Source organism: Pseudophryne corroboree, chromosome 8, assembly GCF_028390025.1.
Source record: "Pseudophryne corroboree isolate aPseCor3 chromosome 8, aPseCor3.hap2, whole genome shotgun sequence".
Taxonomy (NCBI): Eukaryota; Metazoa; Chordata; class Amphibia; order Anura; family Myobatrachidae; genus Pseudophryne; species Pseudophryne corroboree.
This window is the reverse complement of record NC_086451.1, coordinates 7,351,317-7,369,347: the sequence shown is the minus strand read 5'-3', so window position 1 is coordinate 7,369,347 and position 18,031 is coordinate 7,351,317. Positions and strand designations below refer to the sequence as shown.

Here is an 18,031-nt window from a genome sequence, read left to right as displayed (position 1 = left end):
TGTCCTGTGCTACGTCTGCTGCAGCAGATTGAGGGATCAGATGTGGCTATTAGTTGGATATCCGGCATTTGCTAAAATATTCATATTTATTTAAACCTGCGATGAAAGCGATACTACATAATAATGACGTGCCATGGCGCGCGCTGTTCAATGTGTTCATCCATATATATATGTGTGTGTGTGTGTGTGTGTAAGTTCATAATTACATTGTTCTTTGTATGGCTGTCTTGTCACATACATGTAATTTAGGACGCCCTCCAGCCGCATGAATATCTATAGCTCCCAGTGACTACTGACTGAGAAGCGGCATTACGCCATTACACCAAAAGCAGCATTACGCCGTTACACCAGAAGCGGCATTACGCCATTACACCAGAAGCGGCATTACGCCGTTACACCAGAAGCGGCATTACGCCATTACACCAGAAGCTGCATTACGCCGTTACACCAGAAGCGGCATTACGCCGTTACACCAGAAGCGGCATTACGCCAATACACCAGAAGCGGCATTACGCCATTACACCAGAAGCGGCATTACGCCATTACACCAGAAGCGGCATTACGCCATTACACCAGAAGCGGCATTACGCCATTACACCAGAACCGGCATTACGCCAATACACCAGAAGCGGCATTACGCCAATACACCAGAAGCGGCATTACGCCAATACACCAGAAGCGGCATTACGCCATTACACCAGAAGCGGCATTACGCCGTTACACCAGAAGCGGCATTACACCAGAAGCGGCATTACGCCATTACACCAGAAGCGGCATTACGCCATTACACCAGAAGCGGCATTACGCCATTACACCAGAAGCGGCATTACGCCATTACACCAGAAGCGGCATTACGCCATTACACCAGAAGCGGCATTACGCCATTACACCAGAAGCGGCATTACGCCAATACACCAGAAGCGGCATTACGCCGTTACACCAGAAGCGGCATTACGCCAATACACCAGAAGCGGCATTACGCCATTACACCAGAAGCGGCATTAAGCCATTACACCAGAAGCGGCATTACGCCATTACACCAGAAGCGGCATTACGCCATTACACCAGAAGCGGCATTACGCCAATACACCAGAAGCGGCATTACGCCAATACACCAGAAGCGGCATTACGCCATTACACCAGAAGCGGCATTACGCCGTTACACCAGAAGTGGCATTACACCAGAAGCGGCATTACGCCATTACACCAGAAGCGGCATTACGCCATTACACCAGAAGCGGCATTACGCCATTACACCAGAAGCGGCATTACGCCATTACACCAGAAGCGGCATTACGCCAATACACCAGAAGCGGCATTACGCCGTTACACCAGAAGCGGCATTACCCCGTTACACCAGAAGCGGCATTACGCCAATACACCAGAAGCGGCATTACGCCAATACACCAGAAGCGGCATTACGCCGTTACACCAGAAGCGGCATTACGCCGTTACACCAGAAGCGGCATTACGCCGTTACACCAGAAGCGGCATTACGCCGTTACACCAGAAGCGGCATTACGCCATTACACCAGAAGCGGCATTACGCCATTACACCAGAAGCGGCATTACGCCAATACACCAGAAGCGGCATTACGCCAATACACCAGAAGCGGCATTACGCCAATACACCAGAAGCGGCATTACGCCGTTAAACCAGAAGCGGCATTACGCCGTTACACCAGAAGCTGCATTACGCCGTTACACCAGAAGCTGCATTACGCCGTTACACCAGAAGCGGCATTACGCCGTTACACCAGAAGCTGCATTACGCCGTTACACCAGAAGCGGCATTACGCCGTTACACCAGAGGCGGCATTACGCCGTTACACCAGAGGCGGCATTACGCCGTTACACCAGAAGCGGCATTACGCCGTTACACCAGAAGCGGCATTACGCCGTTACACCAGAAGCGGCATTACGCCGTTACACCAGAAGCGGCATTACGCCATTACACCAGAAGCGGCATTACGCCATTACAGCAGAAGCGGCATTACACCAGAAGCGGTATTACGCCATTACACCAGAGGCGGCATTACGCCATTACACCAGAGGCGGCATTACGCCGTTACACCAGAGGCGGCATTACGCCGTTACACCAGAAGCGGCATTACGCCGTTACACCAGAAGCGGCATTACGCCGTTACACCACAGTGTGAGGACACTTAGGAGACTGCGTAGATTATTATATAATGTCCGCACAGCGCAGCGCAATAAGTCACCGCTGCAGACAGCCCATGAACCTGTATCCTGTACGTTTCATGTCTCTCAGAGTGCACACATGTCCATGATCGACGCTCTAATGATGGTGTACACTGTGGAAATGATCAGTATTGAGAAGGTGGTGGCGAGCGTCAAGCGATTCTCTACGTTCAGCGCCTCCAAAGAGCTGCCCTACGATCTAGAGGACGCCATGGTTTTCTGGATCAATAAGGTATGGAATCTGACCTGCAAACCTTGTGCAGACATGGGAGAAAAACCATTAATGTGTGCAATGTGTTTCTTCCAGGTGAACTTAAAAATGAGGGAGATTCTGGAGAAAGAGCAGAGGTTAAAGCAGCAGATAATCGAGAGCCCCAGTCATCAGAAGGTAGGCGTGTTACCTGCGGTGTTCATACCCTGACATCCAGCAGTCATGTCAGTGGGAGATTATTAGCAGATGGTCCAGATCAGGTGAGGGCAGCTCCTCCCTAGTGGAAGATGGTGGGACTCGATGCTGTGATTGCAGCTCATGACAGGGACATTGTTTCAGCCTTTCTCATGCAGTCAGGTCTGCGGTTAATTGTCAGATTAGCAAAGGATCTGGGGCGGGCTGTAATGCCGCCGGAGGTGCAGGATGCCGGGCAAACTCTAAAAAACGCCAGAGTTCGCCCGGTCACCGTCACATTCGGCCATTTCGGGCGGCATCACATCACTCCCCTAAATCTGTTGAAGAGATTTCGTCAGACTAACTTCAACTTTATGCTTTTATTAAGTCTTTTGTTGCTGGACATTGGATTACACAGATAATCTTACTTAGCATGTACATGACACTTCTATGAATTTCTATAGCGCAGCATATTCCGTTGCGCTTTACAATTGGAACAACAGTAACAGAACAAAGACAGACATAGAGATTTGAGGGCCCTGTACGGCAGTTTCCAATCTGTGAATATGTTGCTTTGTGTAAAGAGTAATCAGGTTGTGTCATGCAGCAGAAATACAGATTATACCTGAAGGCTGGGGTGGCCGTTCCATAGTCAGCTACTAATGTAAAGTTCTCTACCGCCTGCTAGGGGGTACCTGGCAGTAAGGGGGGTTTGGTCCCAGGGGGTGGGGGCGGGTTGTTATTTTGAGACATTGAACTCAAAATAAATCCTTACTAAACCATGTAAGCTTGTGCCGAATGCCCCTGCTGGCTGCTCCCAGTATTGTGCCGAATGCCCCTGCTGGCTGCTCCCAGTATTGTGCGGAATACCCCACCTGGCTGCTCCCAGTATTGTGCCGAATGCCCCGGCTGGCTGCTCCCAGTATTGTGCCGAATGCCCCGGCTGCTCCCAGTATTGTGCGGAATACCCCGGCAGGCTGCTCTCAGCATTTTGCGGAATATCCCGGCTGGCTGCTCCCAGTATTGTGCGGAATACCCCGGCCGGCTGCTCCCAGTATTGTGCCGAATGCCCCTGCTGGCTGCTCCCAGTATTGTGCGGAATACCCCGGCTGGCTGCTCCCAGTATTGTGCCGAATGCCCCGGCTGGCTGCTCCCAGTATTGTGCCGAATGCCTCGGCTGCTCCCAGTATTGTGCGGAATACCCGGCTGGCTGCTCCCAGTATTGTGCCGAATGCCCCTGCTGGCTGCTCCCAGTATTGTGCGGAATACCCCGGCTGGCTGCTCCCAGTATTGTGCCGAATGCCCCGGCTGGCTGCTCCCAGTATTGTGCCGAATGCCCCGGCTGCTCCCAGTATTGTGCGGAATACCCGGCTGGCTGCTCCCAGCATTGTGCGGAATACCCCGGCTGGCTGCTCCCAGTATTGTGCGGAATACCCCGGCTGGCTGCTCCCAGTATTGTGCGGAATACCCCGGCTGGCTGCTCCCTGTATTGTGCCGAATGCCCCGGCTGGCTGCTCCCAGTATTGTGCCGAATGCCCCGGCTGCTCCCAGTATTGTGCGGAATACCCCGGCTGGCTGCTCCCAGCATTGTGCGGAATACCCCGGCTGGCTGCTCCCAGTATTGTGCGGAATACCCCGGCTGGCTGCTCCCAGCATTGTGCGGAATATCCCGGCTGGCTGCTCCCAGTATTGTGCGGAATACCCCGGCTGGCTGCTCCCAGTATTGTGCGGAATACCCCGGCTGGCTGCTCCCAGTATTGTGCGGAATACCCCGGCTGGCTGCTCCCAGTATTGTGCCGAATGCCCCGGCTGCTCCCAGTATTGTGCGGAATACCCCGGCTGGCTGCTCCCAGTATTGTGCGGAATATCCCGGCTGGCTGCTCCCAGTATTGTGCCGAATGCCCCGGCTGGCTGCTCCCAGTATTGTGCCGAATGCCCCTGCTGGCTGCTCCCAGTATTGTGCGGAATGCCCCGGCTGGCTGCTCCCAGTATTGTGCCGAATGCCCCGGCTGGCTGCTCCCAGTATTGTGCCGAATGCCCCGGCTGCTCCCAGTATTGTGCGGAATACCCCGGCTGGCTGCTCCCTGTATTGTGCCGAATGCCCCGGCTGGCTGCTCCCAGTATTGTGCCGAATGCCCCGGCTGCTCCCAGTATTGTGCGGAATACCCCGGCTGGCTGCTCCCAGCATTGTGCGGAATACCCCGGCTGGCTGCTCCCAGTATTGTGCGGAATACCCCGGCTGGCTGCTCCCAGCATTGTGCGGAATATCCCGGCTGGCTGCTCCCAGTATTGTGCGGAATACCCCGGCTGGCTGCTCCCAGTATTGTGCGGAATACCCCGGCTGGCTGCTCCCAGTATTGTGCGGAATACCCCGGCTGGCTGCTCCCAGTATTGTGCCGAATGCCCCGGCTGCTCCCAGTATTGTGCGGAATACCCCGGCTGGCTGCTCCCAGTATTGTGCGGAATACCCCGGCTGGCTGCTCCCAGTATTGTGCGGAATACCCCGGCTGGCTGCTCCCAGTATTGTGCAGAATACCCCGGCTGGCTGCTCCCAGTATTGTGCAGAATACCCCGGCTGCTCCCAGTATTGTGCGGAATACCCCGGCTGGCTGCTCCCAGTATTGTGCGGAATACCCCGGCTGGCTGCTCCCAGTATTGTGCGGAATACCCCTGGCTGGCTGCTCCCAGTATTGTGCGGAATACCCCGGCTGGCTGCTCCCAGTATTGTGCGGAATACCCCGGCTGCTCCCAGTATTGTGTGGAATACCCCGGCTGGCTGCTCCCAGTATTGTGTGGAATACCCCGGCTGGCTGCTACCAGTATTGTGCAGAATATCCCGGCTGCTCCCAGTATTGTGCGGAATACCCCGGCTGGCTACTCCCAGTATTGTGTGGAATACCCCGGCTGCTCCCAGTATTGTGCGGAATACCCCGGCTGCTCCCAGTATTGTGCGGAATACCCCGGCTGGCTGCTTCCAGTATTGTGCGGAATACCCCGCCGGGCTGCTCCCAGTATTGTGTGGAATACCCCGGCTGGCTGCTCCCAGTATTGTGTGGAATACCCCGGCTGGCTGCTCCCAGTATTGTGCGGAATACCCCGGCTGCTCCCAGTATTGTGCGGAATACCCCGGCTGGCTGCTCCCAGTATTGTGCGGAATACCCTGGCTGGCTGCTCCCAGTATTGTGCGGAATACCCTGGCTGGCTGCTCCCAGTATTGTGCGGAATACCCTGGCTGGCTGCTCCCAGTATTGTGCGGAATACCCTGGCTGGCTGCTCCCAGTATTGTGCGGAATACCCCGGCTTGCTGCTCCCAGTATTGTGCGGAATACCCCGGCTGGCTGCTCCCAGTATTGTGCGGAATACCCCGGCTGCTCCCAGTATTGTGCGGAATACCCCGGCTGCTCCCAGTATTGTGCGGAATTCCCCGGCTGCTCCCAGTATTGTGTGGAATACTCGGGCTGGCTGCTCCCAGTATTGTGCGGAATACCCCGGCTGGCTGCTCCCAGTATTGTGCGGAATACCCCGGCTGCTCCCAGTATTGTGCAGAATACCCCTGCTGGCTGCTCCCAGTATTGTGCGGAATACCCCGGCTGGCTGCTCCCAGTATTGTGTGGAATACCCCGGCTGGCTGCTCCCAGTATTGTGCAGAATATCCCGGCTGCTCCCAGTATTGTGTGGAATACCCCGGCTGGCTGCTCCCAGTATTGTGTGGAATACCCCGGCTGCTCCCAGTATTGTGCGGAATACCCCGGCTGGCTGCTCCCAGTATTGTGTGGAATACCCCGGCTGCTCCCAGTATTGTGCGGAATACCCCGGCTGGCTGCTCCCAGTATTGTGTGGAATGCCCCGGCTGGCTGCTCCCAGTATTGTGCGGAATACCCCGGCTGGCTGCTCCCAGTATTGTGCGGAATACCCCGGCTGGCTGCTCCCAGTATTGTGTGGAATACCCCGGCTGCTCCCAGTATTGTGCAGAATACCCCTGCTGGCTGCTCCCAGTATTGTGCGGAATACCCCGGCTGGCTGCTCCCAGTATTGTGTGGAATACCCCGGCTGGCTGCTCCCAGTATTGTGCAGAATATCCCGGCTGCTCCCAGTATTGTGTGGAATACCCCGGCTGGCTGCTCCCAGTATTGTGCGGAATACCCCGGCTGCTCCCAGTATTGTGCGGAATACCCCGGCTGGCTGCTCCCAGTATTGTGTGGAATACCCCGGCTGCTCCCAGTATTGTGCGGAATACCCCGGCTGGCTGCTCCCAGTATTGTGTGGAATACCCCGGCTGGCTGCTCCCAGTATTGTGCGGAATACCCCGGCTGGCTGCTCCCAGTATTGTGTGGAATATCCCGGCTGGCTGCTCCCAGTATTGTGCAGAATATCCCGGCTGCTCCCAGTATTGTGTGGAATACCCCGGCTGGCTGCTCCCAGTATTGTGTGGAATACCCCGGCTGCTCCCAGTATTGTGCGGAATACCCCGGCTGGCTGCTCCCAGTATTGTGTGGAATACCCCGGCTTCTCCCAGTATTGTGTGGAATACCCCGGCTTCTCCCAGTATTGTGTGGAATACCCCGGCTGGCTGCTCCCAGTATTGTGTGGAATACCCCGGCTGGCTGCTCCCAGTATTGTGTGGAATACCCCGGCTGGCTGCTCCCAGTATTGTGTGGAATACCCCGGCTGCTCCCAGTATTGTGCGGAATACCCCGGCTGGCTGCTCCCAGTATTGTGCGGAATACCCCGGCTGGCTGCTCCCAGTATTGTGTGGAATACCCCGGCTGCTCCCAGTATTGTGCGGAATACCCCGGCTGGCTGCTCCCAGTATTGTGTGGAATACCCCGGCTGGCTGCTCCCAGTATTGTGCGGAATACCCCGGCTGGCTGCTCCCAGTATTGTGCGGAATACCCCGGCTGGCTGCTCCCAGTATTGTGTGGAATATCCCGGCTGGCTGCTCCCAGTATTGTGCAGAATATCCCGCTGCTCCCAGTATTGTGTGGAATACCCCGGCTGGCTGCTCCCAGTATTGTGTGGAATACCCCGGCTGCTCCCAGTATTGTGCGGAATACCCCGGCTGGCTGCTCCCAGTATTGTGTGGAATACCCCGGCTTCTCCCAGTATTGTGTGGAATACCCCGGCTGGCTGCTCCCAGTATTGTGTGGAATACCCCGGCTGGCTGCTCCCAGTATTGTGCGGAATACCCCGGCTGGCTGCTCCCAGTATTGTGTGGAATTCCCCGGCTGGCTGCTCCCAGTATTGTGTGGAATACCCCGGCTGCTCCCAGTATTGTGCGGAATACCCCGGCTGGCTGCTCCCAGTATTGTGTGGAATACCCCGGCTTCTCCCAGTATTGTGTGGAATACCCCGGCTGGCTGCTCCCAGTATTGTGTGGAATACCCCGGCTGGCTGCTCCCAGTATTGTGTGGAATACCCCGGCTGGCTGCTCCCAGTATTGTGTGGAATACCCCGGCTGGCTGCTCCCAGTATTGTGCGGAATACCCCGGCTGGCTGCTCCCAGTATTGTGTGGAATACCCCGGCTGCTCCCAGTATTGTGCGGAATACCCCGGCTGGCTGCTCCCAGTATTGTGCGGAATACCCCGGCTGCTCCCAGTATTGTGCGGAATACCCCGGCTGGCTGCTCCCAGTATTGTGCGGAATACCCTGGCTGGCTGCTCCCAGTATTGTGCGGAATACCCTGGCTGGCTGCTCCCAGTATTGTGCGGAATACCCTGGCTGGCTGCTCCCAGTATTGTGCGGAATACCCCGGCTGGCTGCTCCCAGTATTGTGCGGAATACCCCGGCTTGCTGCTCCCAGTATTGTGCGGAATACCCCGGCTGGCTGCTCCCAGTATTGTGCGGAATACCCCGGCTGCTCCCAGTATTGTGCGGAATACCCCGGCTGCTCCCAGTATTGTGCGGAATTCCCCGGCTGCTCCCAGTATTGTGTGGAATACCCGGGCTGGCTGCTCCCAGTATTGTGCGGAATACCCCGGCTGGCTGCTCCCAGTATTGTGCGGAATACCCCGGCTGCTCCCAGTATTGTGCAGAATACCCCTGCTGGCTGCTCCCAGTATTGTGCGGAATACCCCGGCTGGCTGCTCCCAGTATTGTGTGGAATACCCCGGCTGGCTGCTCCCAGTATTGTGCAGAATATCCCGGCTGCTCCCAGTATTGTGTGGAATACCCCGGCTGGCTGCTCCCAGTATTGTGTGGAATACCCCGGCTGCTCCCAGTATTGTGCGGAATACCCCGGCTGGCTGCTCCCAGTATTGTGTGGAATACTCCGGCTGCTCCCAGTATTGTGCGGAATACCCCGGCTGGCTGCTCCCAGTATTGTGTGGAATACCCCGGCTGGCTGCTCTCAGTATTGTGCGGAATACCCCGGCTGGCTGCTCCCAGTATTGTGTGGAATATCCCGGCTGGCTGCTCCCAGTATTGTGCAGAATATCCCGGCTGCTCCCAGTATTGTGTGGAATACCCCGGCTGGCTGCTCCCAGTATTGTGTGGAATACCCCGGCTGCTCCCAGTATTGTGCGGAATACCCCGGCTGGCTGCTCCCAGTATTGTGTGGAATACCCCGGCTTCTCCCAGTATTGTGTGGAATACCCCGGCTTCTCCCAGTATTGTGTGGAATACCCCGGCTGGCTGCTCCCAGTATTGTGTGGAATACCCTGGCTGGCTGCTCCCAGTATTGTGTGGAATACCCCGGCTGGCTGCTCCCAGTATTGTGTGGAATACCCCGGCTGCTCCCAGTATTGTGCGGAATACCCCGGCTGGCTGCTCCCAGTATTGTGCGGAATACCCCGGCTGGCTGCTCCCAGTATTGTGTGGAATACCCCGGCTGCTCCCAGTATTGTGCGGAATACCCCGGCTGGCTGCTCCCAGTATTGTGTGGAATACCCCGGCTGGCTGCTCCCAGTATTGTGCGGAATACCCCGGCTGGCTGCTCCCAGTATTGTGTGGAATATCCCGGCTGGCTGCTCCCAGTATTGTGCAGAATATCCCGGCTGCTCCCAGTATTGTGTGGAATACCCCGGCTAGCTGCTCCCAGTATTGTGTGGAATACCCCGGCTGCTCCCAGTATTGTGCGGAATACCCCGGCTGGCTGCTCCCAGTATTGTGTGGAATACCCCGGCTTCTCCCAGTATTGTGTGGAATACCCCGGCTGGCTGCTCCCAGTATTGTGTGGAATACCCCGGCTGGCTGCTCCCAGTATTGTGTGGAATACCCCGGCTGGCTGCTCCCAGTATTGTGTGGAATACCCCGGCTGGCTGCTCCCAGTATTGTGTGGAATACCCCGGCTGGCTGCTCCCAGTATTGTGTGGAATACCCCGGCTGCTCCCAGTATTGTGCGGAATACCCCGGCTGGCTGCTCCCAGTATTGTGTGGAATACCCCGGCTTCTCCCAGTATTGTGTGGAATACCCCGGCTGGCTGCTCCCAGTATTGTGTGGAATACCCCGGCTGGCTGCTCCCAGTATTGTGTGGAATACCCCGGCTGGCTGCTCCCAGTATTGTGTGGAATACCCCGGCTGGCTGCTCCCAGTATTGTGTGGAATACCCCGGCTGCTCCCAGTATTGTGTGGAATACCCCGGCTGGCTGCTCCCAGTATTGTGCGGAATACCCCGGCTGGCTGCTCCCAGTATTGTGTGGAATACCCCGGCTGCTCCCAGTATTGTGCGGAATACCCCGGCTGGCTGCTCCCAGTATTGTGTGGAATACCCCGGCTTGCTGCTCCCAGTATTGTGCGGAATACCCCGGCTGGCTGCTCCCAGTATTGTGTGGAATATCCCGGCTGGCTGCTCCCAGTATTGTGCAGAATATCCCGGCTGCTCCCAGTATTGTGTGGAATACCCCGGCTGGCTGCTCCCAGTATTGTGTGGAATACCCCGGCTGCTCCCAGTATTGTGCGGAATACCCCGGCTGGCTGCTCCCAGTATTGTGCGGAATACCCCGGCTGGCTGCTCCCAGTATTGTGCGGAATACCCCGGCTGGCTGCTCCCAGTATTGTGCGGAATACCCCGGCTGGCTGCTCCCAGTATTGTGTGGAATACCCCGTCTGGCTGCTCCCAGTATTGTGCGGAATACCCCGGCTGGCTGCTCCCAGTATTGTGTGGAATATCCCGGCTGGCTGCTCCCAGTATTGTGCAGAATATCCCGGCTGCTCCCAGTATTGTGCGGAATACCCCGGCTGGCTGCTCCCAGTATTGTGTGGAATACCCCGGCTGCTCCCAGTATTGTGCGGAATACCCCGGCTGGCTGCTCCCAGTATTGTGTGGAATACCCCGGCTTCTCCCAGTATTGTGTGGAATACCCCGGCTGGCTGCTCCCAGTATTGTGTGGAATACCCCGGCTGGCTGCTCCCAGTATTGTGTGGAATACCCCGGCTGGCTGCTCCCAGTATTGTGTGGAATACCCCGGCTGGCTGCTCCCAGTATTGTGTGGAATACCCCGGCTGGCTGCTCCCAGTATTGTGTGGAATACCCCGGCTGGCTGCTCCCAGTATTGTGTGGAATACCCCGGCTGGCTGCTCCCAGTATTGTGCGGAATACCCCGGCTGGCTGCTCCCAGTATTGTGCGGAATACCCCGGCTGGCTGCTCCCAGTATTGTGCAGAATATCCCGGCTGCTCCCAGTATTGTGTGGAATACCCCGGCTGGCTGCTCCCAGTATTGTGTGGAATACCCCGGCTGGCTGCTCCCAGTATTGTGTGGAATATCCCGGCTGCTCCCAGTATTGTGTGGAATAACCCGGCTGCTCCCAGTATTGTGTGGAATACCCCGGCTGCTCCCAGTATTGTGTGGAATACCCCGGCTGCTCCCAGTATTGTGTGGAATACCCCGGCTGGCTGCTCCCAGTATTGTGCGGAATACCCCGGCTGGCTGCTCCCAGTATTGTGTGGAATATCCCGGCTGGCTGCTCCCAGTATTGTGCAGAATATCCCAGCTGCTCCCTGTATTGTGTGGAATACCCCGGCTGGCTGCTCCCAGTATTGTGCGGAATACCCCGGCTGCTCCCAGTATTGTGCGGAATACCCCGGCTGGCTGCTCCCAGTATTGTGTGGAATACCCCGGCTGGCTGCTCCCAGTATTGTGTGGAATACCCCGGCTGGCTGCTCCCAGTATTGTGTGGAATACCCCGGCTTCTCCCAGTATTGTGTGGAATACCCCGGCTGGCTGCTCCCAGTATTGTGTGGAATACCCCGGCTGGCTGCTCCCAGTATTGTGCGGAATACCCCGGCTGGCTGCTCCCAGTATTGTGTGGAATACCCCGGCTGGCTGCTCCCAGTATTGTGTGGAATACCCCGGCTGGCTGCTCCCAGTATTGTGTGGAATACCCCGGCTGGCTGCTCCCAGTATTGTGCGGAATACCCCGGCTGGCTGCTCCCAGTATTGTGTGGAATATCCCGGCTGGCTGCTCCCAGTATTGTGCAGAATATCCCGGCTGCTCCCAGTATTGTGTGGAATACCCCGGCTGGCTGCTCCCAGTATTGTGTGGAATACCCCGGCTGCTCCCAGTATTGTGTGGAATACCCCGGCTGCTCCCAGTATTGTGCGGAATACCCCGGCTGGCTGCTCCCAGTATTGTGTGGAATACCCCGGCTGGCTGCTCCCAGTATTGTGCAGAATATCCCGGCTGCTCCCAGTATTGTGTGGAATACCCCGGCTGCTCCCAGTATTGTGTGGAATACACCGGCTGGCTGCTCCCAGTATTGTGCGGAATACCCCGGCTGGCTGCTCCCAGTATTGTGTGGAATATCCCGGCTGGCTGCTCCCAGTATTGTGCAGAATATCCCGGCTGCTCCCAGTATTGTGTGGAATACCCCGGCTGGCTGCTCCCAGTATTGTGCGGAATACCCCGGCTGCTCCCAGTATTGTGCGGAATACCCCGGCTGGCTGCTCCCAGTATTGTGTGGAATACCCCGGCTGGCTGCTCCCAGTATTGTGTGGAATACCCCGGCTTCTCCCAGTATTGTGTGGAATACCCCGGCTGGCTGCTCCCAGTATTGTGTGGAATACCCCGGCTGGCTGCTCCCAGTATTGTGCGGAATACCCCGGCTGGCTGCTCCCAGTATTGTGTGGAATACCCCGGCTGGCTGCTCCCAGTATTGTGTGGAATACCCCGGCTGGCTGTACCCAGTATTGTGCGGAATACCCCGGCTGGCTGCTCCCAGTATTGTGTGGAATACCCCGGCTGGCTGCTCCCAGTATTGTGTGGAATACCCCGGCTGGCTGCTCCCAGTATTGTGTGGAATACCCCGGCTGGCTGCTCCCAGTATTGTGTGGAATACCCCGGCTGGCTGCTCCCAGTATTGTGTGGAATACCCCGGCTGCTCCCAGTATTGTGTGGAATACCCCGGCTGGCTGCTCCCAGTATTGTGTGGAATACCCCGGCTGGCTGCTCCCAGTATTGTGCGGAATACCCCGGCTGGCTGCTCCCAGTATTGTGCGGAATACCCCGGCTGGCTGCTCCCAGTATTGTGTGGAATATCCCGGCTGGCTGCTCCCAGTATTGTGCAGAATATCCCGCTGCTCCCAGTATTGTGTGGAATACCCCGGCTGGCTGCTCCCAGTATTGTGTGGAATACCCCGGCTGCTCCCAGTATTGTGCGGAATACCCCGGCTGGCTGCTCCCAGTATTGTGTGGAATACCCCGGCTTCTCCCAGTATTGTGTGGAATACCCCGGCTGGCTGCTCCCAGTATTGTGTGGAATACCCCGGCTGGCTGCTCCCAGTATTGTGCGGAATACCCCGGCTGGCTGCTCCCAGTATTGTGTGGAATTCCCCGGCTGGCTGCTCCCAGTATTGTGTGGAATACCCCGGCTGCTCCCAGTATTGTGCGGAATACCCCGGCTGGCTGCTCCCAGTATTGTGTGGAATACCCCGGCTTCTCCCAGTATTGTGTGGAATACCCCGGCTGGCTGCTCCCAGTATTGTGTGGAATACCCCGGCTGGCTGCTCCCAGTATTGTGTGGAATACCCCGGCTGGCTGCTCCCAGTATTGTGTGGAATACCCCGGCTGCTCCCAGTATTGTGCGGAATACCCCGGCTGGCTGCTCCCAGTATTGTGCGGAATACCCCGGCTGGCTGCTCCCAGTATTGTGTGGAATACCCCGGCTGCTCCCAGTATTGTGCGGAATACCCCGGCTGGCTGCTCCCAGTATTGTGCGGAATACCCCGGCTGCTCCCAGTATTGTGCGGAATACCCCGGCTGGCTGCTCCCAGTATTGTGCGGAATACCCTGGCTGGCTGCTCCCAGTATTGTGCGGAATACCCTGGCTGGCTGCTCCCAGTATTGTGCGGAATACCCTGGCTGGCTGCTCCCAGTATTGTGCGGAATACCCCGGCTGGCTGCTCCCAGTATTGTGCGGAATACCCCGGCTTGCTGCTCCCAGTATTGTGCGGAATACCCCGGCTGGCTGCTCCCAGTATTGTGCGGAATACCCCGGCTGCTCCCAGTATTGTGCGGAATACCCCGGCTGCTCCCAGTATTGTGCGGAATTCCCCGGCTGCTCCCAGTATTGTGTGGAATACCCGGGCTGGCTGCTCCCAGTATTGTGCGGAATACCCCGGCTGGCTGCTCCCAGTATTGTGCGGAATACCCCGGCTGCTCCCAGTATTGTGCAGAATACCCCTGCTGGCTGCTCCCAGTATTGTGCGGAATACCCCGGCTGGCTGCTCCCAGTATTGTGTGGAATACCCCGGCTGGCTGCTCCCAGTATTGTGCAGAATATCCCGGCTGCTCCCAGTATTGTGTGGAATACCCCGGCTGGCTGCTCCCAGTATTGTGTGGAATACCCCGGCTGCTCCCAGTATTGTGCGGAATACCCCGGCTGGCTGCTCCCAGTATTGTGTGGAATACTCCGGCTGCTCCCAGTATTGTGCGGAATACCCCGGCTGGCTGCTCCCAGTATTGTGTGGAATACCCCGGCTGGCTGCTCTCAGTATTGTGCGGAATACCCCGGCTGGCTGCTCCCAGTATTGTGTGGAATATCCCGGCTGGCTGCTCCCAGTATTGTGCAGAATATCCCGGCTGCTCCCAGTATTGTGTGGAATACCCCGGCTGGCTGCTCCCAGTATTGTGTGGAATACCCCGGCTGCTCCCAGTATTGTGCGGAATACCCCGGCTGGCTGCTCCCAGTATTGTGTGGAATACCCCGGCTTCTCCCAGTATTGTGTGGAATACCCCGGCTTCTCCCAGTATTGTGTGGAATACCCCGGCTGGCTGCTCCCAGTATTGTGTGGAATACCCTGGCTGGCTGCTCCCAGTATTGTGTGGAATACCCCGGCTGGCTGCTCCCAGTATTGTGTGGAATACCCCGGCTGCTCCCAGTATTGTGCGGAATACCCCGGCTGGCTGCTCCCAGTATTGTGCGGAATACCCCGGCTGGCTGCTCCCAGTATTGTGTGGAATACCCCGGCTGCTCCCAGTATTGTGCGGAATACCCCGGCTGGCTGCTCCCAGTATTGTGTGGAATACCCCGGCTGGCTGCTCCCAGTATTGTGCGGAATACCCCGGCTGGCTGCTCCCAGTATTGTGTGGAATATCCCGGCTGGCTGCTCCCAGTATTGTGCAGAATATCCCGGCTGCTCCCAGTATTGTGTGGAATACCCCGGCTAGCTGCTCCCAGTATTGTGTGGAATACCCCGGCTGCTCCCAGTATTGTGCGGAATACCCCGGCTGGCTGCTCCCAGTATTGTGTGGAATACCCCGGCTTCTCCCAGTATTGTGTGGAATACCCCGGCTGGCTGCTCCCAGTATTGTGTGGAATACCCCGGCTGGCTGCTCCCAGTATTGTGTGGAATACCCCGGCTGGCTGCTCCCAGTATTGTGTGGAATACCCCGGCTGGCTGCTCCCAGTATTGTGTGGAATACCCCGGCTGCTCCCAGTATTGTGCGGAATACCCCGGCTGGCTGCTCCCAGTATTGTGTGGAATACCCCGGCTTCTCCCAGTATTGTGTGGAATACCCCGGCTGGCTGCTCCCAGTATTGTGTGGAATACCCCGGCTGGCTGCTCCCAGTATTGTGTGGAATACCCCGGCTGGCTGCTCCCAGTATTGTGTGGAATACCCCGGCTGGCTGCTCCCAGTATTGTGTGGAATACCCCGGCTGCTCCCAGTATTGTGCGGAATACCCCGGCTGGCTGCTCCCAGTATTGTGCGGAATACCCCGGCTGGCTGCTCCCAGTATTGTGTGGAATACCCCGGCTGCTCCCAGTATTGTGCGGAATACCCCGGCTGGCTGCTCCCAGTATTGTGTGGAATACCCCGGCTTGCTGCTCCCAGTATTGTGCGGAATACCCCGGCTGGCTGCTCCCAGTATTGTGTGGAATATCCCGGCTGGCTGCTCCCAGTATTGTGCAGAATATCCCGGCTGCTCCCAGTATTGTGTGGAATACCCCGGCTGGCTGCTCCCAGTATTGTGTGGAATACCCCGGCTGCTCCCAGTATTGTGCGGAATACCCCGGCTGGCTGCTCCAAGTATTGTGTGGAATACCCCGGCTGGCTGCTCCCAGTATTGTGCGGAATACCCCGGCTGGCTGCTCCCAGTATTGTGCGGAATACCCCGGCTGGCTGCTCCCAGTATTGTGCGGAATACCCCGGCTGGCTGCTCCCAGTATTGTGTGGAATACCCCGTCTGGCTGCTCCCAGTATTGTGCGGAATACCCCGGCTGGCTGCTCCCAGTATTGTGTGGAATATCCCGGCTGGCTGCTCCCAGTATTGTGCAGAATATCCCGGCTGCTCCCAGTATTGTGCGGAATACCCCGGCTGGCTGCTCCAAGTATTGTGTGGAATACCCCGGCTGGCTGCTCCCAGTATTGTGCGGAATACCCCGGCTGGCTGCTCCCAGTATTGTGCGGAATACCCCGGCTGGCTGCTCCCAGTATTGTGCGGAATACCCCGGCTGGCTGCTCCCAGTATTGTGTGGAATACCCCGTCTGGCTGCTCCCAGTATTGTGCGGAATACCCCGTCTGGCTGCTCCCAGTATTGTGCGGAATACCCCGGCTGGCTGCTCCCAGTATTGTGTGGAATATCCCGGCTGGCTGCTCCCAGTATTGTGCGGAATATCCCGGCTGCTCCCAGTATTGTGTGGAATACCCCGGCTGGCTGCTCCCAGTATTGTGTGGAATACCCCGGCTGCTCCCAGTATTGTGCGGAATACCCCGGCTGGCTGCTCCCAGTATTGTGTGGAATACCCCGGCTTCTCCCAGTATTGTGTGGAATACCCCGGCTGGCTGCTCCCAGTATTGTGTGGAATACCCCGGCTGGCTGCTCCCAGTATTGTGTGGAATACCCCGGCTGGCTGCTCCCAGTATTGTGTGGAATACCCCGGCTGCTCCCAGTATTGTGCGGAATACCCCGGCTGGCTGCTCCCAGTATTGTGTGGAATACCCCGGCTGGCTGCTCCCAGTATTGTGCGGAATACCCCGGCTGGCTGCTCCCAGTATTGTGCGGAATACCCCGGCTGGCTGCTCCCAGTATTGTGCGGAATACCCCGGCTGGCTGCTCCCAGTATTGTGCGGAATACCCCGGCTGGCTGCTCCCAGTATTGTGCAGAATATCCCGGCTGCTCCCAGTATTGTGTGGAATACCCCGGCTGGCTGCTCCCAGTATTGTGTGGAATACCCCGGCTGGCTGCTCCCAGTATTGTGTGGAATATCCCGGCTGCTCCCAGTATTGTGTGGAATAACCCGGCTGCTCCCAGTATTGTGTGGAATACCCCGGCTGCTCCCAGTATTGTGTGGAATACCCCGGCTGGCTGCTCCCAGTATTGTGCGGAATACCCCGGCTGGCTGCTCCCAGTATTGTGTGGAATATCCCGGCTGGCTGCTCCCAGTATTGTGCAGAATATCCCAGCTGCTCCCAGTATTGTGTGGAATACCCCGGCTGGCTGCTCCCAGTATTGTGCGGAATACCCCGGCTGCTCCCAGTATTGTGCGGAATACCCCGGCTGGCTGCTCCCAGTATTGTGTGGAATACCCCGGCTGGCTGCTCCCAGTATTGTGTGGAATACCCCGGCTGGCTGCTCCCAGTATTGTGTGGAATACCCCGGCTTCTCCCAGTATTGTGTGGAATACCCCGGCTGGCTGCTCCCAGTATTGTGTGGAATACCCCGGCTGGCTGCTCCCAGTATTGTGCGGAATACCCCGGCTGGCTGCTCCCAGTATTGTGTGGAATACCCCGGCTGGCTGCTCCCAGTATTGTGTGGAATACCCCGGCTGGCTGCTCCCAGTATTGTGTGGAATACCCCGGCTGGCTGCTCCCAGTATTGTGCGGAATACCCCGGCTGGCTGCTCCCAGTATTGTGTGGAATATCCCGGCTGGCTGCTCCCAGTATTGTGCAGAATATCCCGGCTGCTCCCAGTATTGTGTGGAATACCCCGGCTGGCTGCTCCCAGTATTGTGTGGAATACCCCGGCTGCTCCCAGTATTGTGTGGAATACCCCGGCTGCTC

At 57.3% G+C, this 18,031-nt stretch overlaps 1 protein-coding gene across 2 annotated transcripts in view; it reads left to right on the top strand.

The window, feature by feature from the left end:
- Positions 1 to 18,031, top strand: part of CAMSAP1 (calmodulin regulated spectrin associated protein 1) — an 82,536-nt gene that overhangs the window by 22,548 nt on the left and 41,957 nt on the right. For both annotated transcript variants that reach the window (XM_063935857.1, XM_063935856.1), the window contains exons 4-5: positions 2,273 to 2,434; positions 2,510 to 2,590. In XM_063935857.1, coding sequence (XP_063791927.1) covers positions 2,273 to 2,434; positions 2,510 to 2,590 — 243 coding nt within the window. The remainder of the gene's footprint in view (positions 1 to 2,272; positions 2,435 to 2,509; positions 2,591 to 18,031) is intronic.